This window comes from Nanorana parkeri, unplaced genomic scaffold (genome assembly GCF_000935625.1).
Source record: "Nanorana parkeri isolate BGI_ZX_2015 unplaced genomic scaffold, ASM93562v1 scaffold938, whole genome shotgun sequence".
NCBI classification, from domain to species: domain Eukaryota; kingdom Metazoa; phylum Chordata; class Amphibia; order Anura; family Dicroglossidae; genus Nanorana; species Nanorana parkeri.
In genome coordinates, this window is record NW_017307206.1 from 502745 (window position 1) to 512152 (window position 9408).

At 45.0% G+C, this 9408-nt stretch overlaps 1 protein-coding gene across 1 annotated transcript in view; it reads left to right on the forward strand.

The window, feature by feature from the left end:
* Positions 1–9046, forward strand: part of NPTXR (neuronal pentraxin receptor) — a 92471-nt gene extending 83425 nt beyond the window's left edge. Inside the window, exons 4-5 of the mRNA XM_018566336.1 lie at positions 8215–8394; positions 8560–9046. Coding sequence (XP_018421838.1) covers positions 8215–8394; positions 8560–8784 — 405 coding nt within the window. The 3' untranslated portion in view covers positions 8785–9046. The remainder of the gene's footprint in view (positions 1–8214; positions 8395–8559) is intronic.
* The last annotated feature ends 362 nt before the right edge of the window (positions 9047–9408 follow it).

Genomic DNA, 9408 nt, shown 5'->3' on the forward strand with positions numbered 1-9408 from the left:
CTGGAGCGGCAGCTCCACCCGCCCCTACGTTAATCCGGCACTGGAGATGTGACCCCTTACGCTGGAGGTCTGTGAAGAAGTGCACATTAGGAGCTTGCAACGCACAAAAATATCCAAAAAAACAGACATACAGCATTCTTTGCAACAAAGCACACCACAATGCATGGTAGTGCATTCAGCATATACGTGTTTCACTGAAGCTGTGTTACCTTAGTGCATTAGGGTGTCAATAAAAATGAATGGCCCTGCAAAGCCCTAATGCATGAAACATGTTGCAGTACAGTACGCATTAATGCATGCATTATCATGGTGAATTAACTCAAAGTGTGAATAGGCCCTTAATGCAACACACATTGATGCAACACATTAGGATGCCAACGTCTGAATGGGTCCTAAAATATCAGTATTTGTCTTTTTGATTTGTATACTGCACTACTTTTATACCATATATTGTACTATGTACATACCCCAAAATGTAATACAATGTTTGAAACAAAAAGTCAATCTCATAATATATGCTGAAATATATCAGATGCTACATTAGCAGTTCCTGCTGAATGAATCCACAGTTCAGATTTTGGCATATGTTGGTGTCTCTTTTTTGCAATGGGTTAAAATTCTTCATACAATATATCAGGAAAATGATTAGTTTGTACTACAGGGTGGGTCTGCCGATAATCTGAAATTTCCCTGAGGCAGTTTGTAATGCAAATAACAAGCACAACTTTTATGGTTGCAGTGATGTGAGGAAGAGGAGTGGGTCATGTTTTCCTCATACCTGGAAGTACCCTTTTTTTCCTTCCCTCTTGGCTGCTGAACAAAGGCTTTGAAAAGGAATCTGGCACATCTTCAGCAATTATTCGACAGTGTCCTTAACCTGGTGAAACACTTAATCTGCTGTACATTTTCTGTAAGACACAAAAATTGCCTAGAACCATGTAGTGTGAGGACCTCACTACATAATATTTTAATTTAATGTATGCTTGATGAGTTAACTTATACATATGCTGGTGAATGTAAAAGAGATTGTACAAGCAGATTGTTAAATGTGTGGCCAGCTTTAGGCAAAAATTGAAAGTTGTATCATACTTACCAGTAATTTTCCTTTCATGGTGCCTATCCATGGCAGCATACCATTGATTAGCTCCGCCCCTCATCCCCACCCACAGGACCAGTGAAAATCTATTAAAAAAAACTATACTCACCCAGGGGCAAGTATAATCCAGAGGCCCATGGTGCAGCGACTTGGCCCCCCTCCGCCTCTTCCCCCGCCCCCACTTGCCACTTTTGCCATCCATGTTATGGTAGTGTGAACGGTCGGGTGATGTGAAGACTCACTAGTCAGTCCAAGGGGTGACTGGTTGGGGGATGGTGCTTTCCTCCCACTGGCCTCCCTACATGGTTCTGGCCTTACTCCGCTCCATGTCCGGTACTTAGGCACTCTCACTCACTGTAGGCCGCTGGACTTTGAGCTGTGGGAGGAGCTGGACAGTGTCAAAGTCAGTGTTCCATAATTTTTCTCAACCCCATAAATTTTCTCGACCACGTCAATAACGGGGGGACATGATTTTCCTGTATAAACTATTCGAGGGCGACAGCAACATTATTAACAAACTGTTTACGGTTAGCTCCGTAACAAAGACCAGAGGGCACAACCAAAAATTGGTGGAAAAAAACTTTCAACACACAGGGCGCAAGGGGTTCTTCACAGTCAGAGCGGTTAAGCGCTGGAACTTGCTGCCGCAGGAAGTGATCTCGGCTAAGAGTGTGGAATCATTCAAGAAACTGCTGGACGAGTTCCTCGGAGACCATAACATACAGGGGTACAGGTATGCCTAAGAGCAAAATCCCACATGGACTAATACACACGCACACACCTGCTCAAACATAAATGCATACACACAATAAGTAGGACTTGATGGACTTATGTCTTTATTCAACCTCAAATACTACGTAAAATTACGGTGAGGCAGCGTCATCCGAATCAGATGTTTTTATGACCCCCTTTCTTCATGCACTTGTGCACCTGGAAGTGATGCGGCAGATACATTTCTGGGTTGAGGAAAATTATAGCACATTGGTAGTGGAGGGATGCCTTGTCAGTTCTGTGCACACACGTGACCGCTGTGCCCCTTTTAGTTCTGCAACTGACTCCAAGCTGTAGAGGGACTACAAATTTCAGCACATTTTATAGCAATGCAGAATACCATAAGCTATAGAGGACTACAAATCCCAGCAATACATTATACAGCAATGCAGAATAATAGTATATTAAAATGCTACATACTCTTTGCTGCTCTGCTCTGGGGTGTCAGCCTGATGTCTTGGTCAGAGGGTCTCAGGAGGGGTGTGGAAGGTCTCAGAATGGGTGGGGAGGGTCTTAGCAGGGGGAGATGTGAGGGCGGCGGAAAAGCTGTAAGCAGGCACCATGTGGTTCCCCAGAAGGCTGCTGCGTGGTCCCCAGCAAACGTGGGACCTAACACAGCCGAATCAATTTGAAAAATTAAAGCGCCGGTATCGGTTTTAAGTATCAGGGCATCTCTGGTTTGAAGACCTTTTTGTAGGCGTCAAAAATCATGTGTAAGAACACTAGCTAGGACTCTGTCACCAGCATGTGCACCCAGACTTGCTCTGCTCCCCTTTTGCTTTTTCTGTGAAGAGTTTATAACATAGAGTGCAGAGGTCAGCGTAGAAAGGTCAGTAATAGCACACAGTACAGGGGTCAGCAGTGTAATGTAGAGGTCGGCATGTAACGCAGTGCAGAAGTCAGCATGTAACGCAGTGCAGAAGTCAGCATGTAACGCAATGCAGAGTTCAGCATGTAACGCAGTACAGAGTTCAGCATGTAACGCAGTGCAGAGGTTAGCATGTAACGCAGTGCAGAAGTCAGCATGTAATGCAGTGCAGAGGTTCTCATGTAACGCAGTGCAGCGGTCGGCATGTAACAGTGCAGCAGTCGGCATGTAACGCAGTGCAGCGGCCGGCATGTAACGCAGTGCAGAATTTGGCATGTAACGCAGTGCAGCGGCCGGCATGTAACGCAGTGCAGAGGTCGGCATGTAACACAATGCCATGGTCCGCGTTCAGTATGTAATGCAGTGCAGCGGTCCGCATGTAACGCAGTACAGCGGTCAGCATGTATCGCAGTACAGTGGTCAGCATGTAAGGCAGTGCAGCGGTCAGCATGTAACGCAGTGCAGCAATCAGCGGTCAGCATGCAACGCAGTGCATGCTGACAGCATGTAACGCAGTGCAGCGGTCAGTATGTAACGCAGTGCAGAGGCCAGCGGTCAGCATGCAGTGCAGAGGTCAGTATGTAACACAGTCAGCATGTAATGCAGTGCAGCAGTCAGCATGTAACGCAGTGCAGCGGTCATTAACGCAGTGCAGAGGTCACACAGAAAGAAGAGGGACTTACAGTGACTCTTTTCCTCTCCTGTTTCAGGTGCTGTACCATCTTCTTTTCGTCTCCTGGTGGGGGTGGGTGGGGGAAGCAGCAAGGTTTCCTGCACGTTTGGAGGTGATTCCAGCCACTTTCTGCTGTCCTTCCTTTAGGACCCAGCAGACAGGCAGTAGGAGTGCGGTCTCCCTCCAGCCAATAGCAGAAGAAGTGGGTGGAGGAGGCTGCCGAGGAGCCCGAACACTAGACGGGCTGATCAAAGGCAGCCGAAGAGCTGCTTCTCGCAGGCTGCTGCAGGAGCAGAGTGGCCAACAGGGGAGAGATGAACAAAGCGATTGCTGCTGTGCCTGCAGGGGCTGTTTTTACAGTCACCAGAGAGGCCCGGGGCAATTGCCACCCTGCCCCCCGGCCCAGTCCGCCTCTGCTGCCATGGATAGGCACCAGGAAAGGAAAAAAACTGATAAGTATGATACAATTTTCTGTTTTCTGGCGCCTTCATGGCTGCATACCCTTGATAAATAACAAGCTGACAGGGTGGATAAATGCGATGCCAAAGGTAAATATTTTATTGAGAAAAAGACGCCTGGACAGTCTGTTGTCCACAATCCACTGTTGTCAGAAGGCCTGGATCAATCCTGTAATGTCTGAAAAAGGTATGATGTGAGGACCAGCTTGCCGCCTTGCAAATGGTCTCTATTGTAACCCTGGCACGTGAAGCCCACGAGGTTGCCATAGCTCTCGTTGAATGAGCCTTCACCACATCCGGTGGCTGCCTGCCTGCTGCGCACACACAAGTATATCCATATCCGGCAAGGAAATGTTGCAACATGCCCAGCACATGTTCTTAATGGGTCTGTGTGCCCTTTCAGGAGAAGGTGACAGGTGCCTTCTTTTTTCTGTCCTTTTCCTTGGAGGTGAAAGTGCCTTTTCCCTATGGCTGTGCTCAGAAGAATGGCCTGAATGTGCACTTTTCCGTCGGGACTTGCGTGATTTGGAGGCACGAGAGCAAGGAGGGCTGAAAAAATAACCATCAGCCAATGCACTTATTTTTTTTTAAACTTACCTAGTAGGTGGTCCCCTACCTTAAAGCGGATGACTGTTATTGGAATCGTGGTGAATGGCTCATAATGAAAGAAAGGAGCAACTTCCAGGCAGGGATCTGTACCCAGATAGCAAGCAAATGAGCTGCAAGTTTGAAAATGACTTGCTAAACTATTGCAGACTTGCCAAGCTCTACAATTTTGTTGCACAATTATAGCAAGTCTACATTGCAAGTCTCCAGACCAGCGAGCTTGCAGAGCTCTTGCTAAGACCTGCAGGACTCTTGCTGTAGACTTGCCAAGCAAATTTGCTACAAATTCAAAAAGTGTCAACTAGAACTTGCGTTGCAAGTGTTCTGCAAGTCTACAACTTGCCAGGAATGTGTACAATTTCAGGGTAAGATGAAAAGGAATCTAGTATAGAAGAGAGTGATCATTTTCTCTTTATATAGGGGTCATCCTCCCCTTCTTCTCTCTCAGCAATGAAGAAAGGCCATATTGCCCAAAACCAAGATGGCGACCGCGCCTCAGTCGCGGACCTCACATACGCGGCCGCAGGGGCGGCACAGGCACGGTGACGTCATCCACTCTCCAGTAAAACAGACAGAGAGTGTAGAGATGGGAAGTTCGTATTTTTGAAATTAATCGGTTAATTTGATCAGTTCATTCAAAAGAACCGATTCATGAATCGAATCATCGGTTCACCTGCTGTGTCGGCTGACAAGCAAGTGAACCGAAGCTTAGGAGCTGTCTGAACCTTCATAAAAGATCCGAATCAGAAGACTGAAGGGGGGCAGCTCTTGGGGATCGTTCCTGTGATCAGTGAGGCAGTGCCTTGGCTCAAAGAGGTCACAAGTTTGGTTTTATGTCAGACCAGCCATTCTATCAGATCACCCAATGTCATCACTTCTGGTCAGGTGTGACTGTAAAAAGTGTGTTACTGCGCATGCACACCGCATTCTGATGAGCTGATGTCACATTGGTAGTGGTCAGATTTGTCCCTAGTGTTTAGAGTGCAATAACGATAGGCATTACTACCACAGGTACTGCGCCCACGTTACTAAAATCTTATCGTTATTCCATGCGCTGTAAAGACTATGGACAAATCTGACCGCTAGCAATGTCAGCTGTGACATCACCATCAGAATGCAGAGCGCATGTGCAGTAACACGCTTTTTACCGTCAGCTGATCACACGTCACCAGAAGTGACGACATTGGCTGATGTAATAGAATGGCTGGTCTGACATAAAATTAAACTTGTGACATCTCACGGCACTGATCACTGTTCCCCGGGAGCTGCCCCTCTTCTCTGAATCAGAGTCTTCTCATTCGGATCTTTTATGAAGATTCAGACAGCTCCTGAGCTTCGGTTCACTTGTCAGCCAACTCAGCAATTGAACTGAGGAACCGATTCATTTCAAGATCCAAACCTCCCATCTCTTATCACGAGTTTGGAGGTGCCCATGCACTGCACGAAAATACCGTGATCGTACGAGAATCGTGCAGTGTATAGAAGGCGTCCGACCGTTTCTAATGTACGGTCGCACGACTTTTGTATTTCAAGCATGTTGGAAACCCAGCCGAGAATCGTACGATTTTCGGCTGGTTTTTAACATGATCGAGAGATGACTGCCAAACAGGCCAGTGTGCGCATGCGCACACTGCCCGTTCAGCATTGCAGTCATTGCAAGCCCGCCCCTCAGGGGGGTGGGCTTGCAATGATCGCAAGTACGATCTGCCTGTCCAAGGGCAGATTGTACGTTTTTTTAAGTACTTTACAACCCTCGCAAGACAAAAGTCTTGCGAGGGTTGTAGAGTGTATGGGCACCATTAGACTCTGTGTGCTGTTAACTCAGAGCTGTTAGTGGGTTGTATCCAGTTCACAGATGTGATTGGTTGCAGGGCGGGCTGGCAGGAGCTGAGCTCCAGGATCGTATTACAAGAGCCGCTCTGCTATACATTCCATACTGAGATGTTTGCTTCAAACGGATCAGCTCACTCAGAGGAATTGACTCCTCATCAATTCAAAAGAACGATTCGTTCAGGAACTGGACATCACCAGGAGAGAGCGGGCACCACCTCTAAGGAGACACAAGCATCAGCAGACGCCAAGGGAAAAAAACCGGATGGTACAGAGGAAGCAAACAATGGACCAAAAGACCATAAGGTGAGACTGCATAACAACATAGAACAGATTAGATATAGAAGGGAAAGTAATTGACAGGAAACAGCATGGATCCCTAACTGACCTCCTGAACTTTAGCACTTTTTTTCACCACCACACCGTTTGTAATCCTACTTAGGATATATGCGGGATACAACGTGCCCCCAAGAACTGCCAGAAGTGGCTCCCAGTCCTAGCTGCGCTTTTAGCAGCCCAAGAACTGGGACTACACCTGGGAGAGGCTGAACCCAGGAGGCACTGTGTCACTATGACACAGAGGTAGGGACGACATACACTGGCCGCAGGCTAGAGACGCGAGGACAAAAAGGAGAATGTAGGAGGGGTCTCTCTATCTTTTTTATAGATTTTCACTGGTCCTGAGTGTGGTGAGCTAATCAAGGGTATGCTGCCATTAAAGGCGCCAGGAAAGACCTGTTTGGTATTCATGGGAAATCAGTCAATGCATGAATGAGCTGTTTGCCATTTTAACACAGAGAATGTTTATGGGAAATTCTTGTAATCACCCAGTTCATAAATATTGCCTTTCTCATCAAAAAATAAATCTTTTTCTAAGAATAGACACTTTCAGGGATTAATGAAGGTGAAAGTACCAGCTAATTGTTGATTTGAGAGTCTTAAGTGAATCAAACCTTCTACCCCATTAATAGACTTCATCTTCATCGAAGATTTCCACCACACGGCTTGTAGCACTTTGTCAAGCATAATTTTCCTTTAAAATAATGAAAATCTAAAAAGTATAGTTTTCTTTGACACTTTTCTAAATAAATATTCTATAAATGAATTAGATATTTTCAGACTTTCTATACCAGCCTTAGGGGAGTATTTATAACCAATTTGCAGAGCCATTCACCTTCCGAATCTTTCTGAATGTTAATTCTGTGCGAATAGACACAAAAGCAAACGTTCTTAGATAAACTTTCTTTTCAAGTCAATTGTATGTAATTTAATACTGTATTTTGGCTGCTAGATAGAGCTGAGAAGCATAGGAAATAAGTATTTATTTATTTTAGAAGTTTTGAAGTACTGCCTGTGGTTGGTCTACTAGGAAGCCTCTATCCAAATGTAGCAGTTAACAGTGCACTACAACACCATACTCTGTAAATGCAAAATGTGAACACACTTTGAGACCCGTCATTTGCAAGATGCTTGTCAAGTGTCTTTAAGGTACAATTAAAAACTCCTTTTTTTTGCATATATCTACTGCTAGCAAGCAAGCAGTAGATATATGCAAAAACATAAAAAAGTTAACATAAAGGTAATTACTTACCTCTGTGTCCGCCGCTCGTTCCCGTCTGTAGATGTGAAGCTTCTCGAGCGGCCATGCAGGATGATGGGGCGGGCGCATACGCAGTAGAGATCTTTGGCGTTAAGGAGAGGAGAGACACAGTGGAGGAGCGTGCACTTCGGACAGACACCGTGGGACCCGAGGAGTCTGCACTGCATCAGAGACTGGCACTAGCGCTGGAGGGATTGCTGCATACAAGTTTAAGGAAGAAGATGATCGGATCAAGAGGCATTATTTAAGGTAAGTCCTTAAAGCAGCATCATGATTGCACAGGAGTGTGAAATGTTAACTTATTTCCGACAGGTAACGCAACTGCCAGTTAGCTTGAAATATGGAATGTGGCATCATATTTGTGTGGCCTGGACTACAAGAGATGGAATGTGGACAGCCTTCCAAGATGGTAAGAAGAAAGGATCAAATGACAACCTGTCTGCTTGGCACCCAATCAAACCTAATGGAGTCATCATTTTTGGACAAGAACAGGTATCTACTATTAGCTGCTACAAAACATAAGAAGTTGTTAATTGCTTTTATTTTCAGGTTTTTTTTCTACCTAAAAATAATAAACTTGGCTTCAGCAGAATATTCAGAATTGTTGTTGGTAGGAGTTTGGGACTGAGCATACTGAATTATTTTCTCCTTTTACAGGATGCTGTAGGTGGTCGATTTGATGCTACCCAGGCATTTGTGGGAGAGGTGGCACAATTCAATATGTGGGATCGTGCCCTGACCAACAGTGAAATGGAGGGAATTGCAAACTGCACAATGCCTCTGTCTGGAAACCTTATCCACTGGGATGATCGCCAAGTGGATGTTTTTGGAGGTGCAACCAAGAATCCATTTGAAAGCTGTGAGGAGCGTTTGGGTCACTGAGCTATACATGAGCATTCAAGTCTCCCACATCCCCTATTTATCCCTCAGTGTCACCATAGCAGGATTTCACAGCTTCCAAACCAGTGGGTGTGAAAGCAGCACCAGCTTGTGTTAATCATCACAAGATAATCATATAACACTGTGTGTCTTTTTTGGGGGTCAGCGACCAACTTTACAATGAAATGGGCTTTGCAGTTGCTTAATACCATCACTTGGAAACTTTTACATGTACAGATTTTTTTGTCCTTATTTGCAGCAGGGGGTCATGGTTCCTTAGTACTTTCGAGAAAAATAAAGCACAAAAGTGACCTAGAAACAGTGCAGTGTTACAATTTAATACATACTTCAGATTTTGTAATGCATATCTAAATGGATGAGCTATCTTTATTTAAATTTCATATATCTCAAGTATTTATTTGTTCCTAAATAACATTTTATATTTTTTCTTCAGCAATGCCCTCCACAATTACACAGTTTTTGAAAACATTTCCTGCATCTTCTCAGTTATTGATAATATTATATCCTGCAAAAAGCCATTGAGATTTTTGCAGGATGGAAAAATTTCATAGGGCATTATTCAATAAGCACAGTGGAAAAAACAGCACACATAGCAACCAATCATAG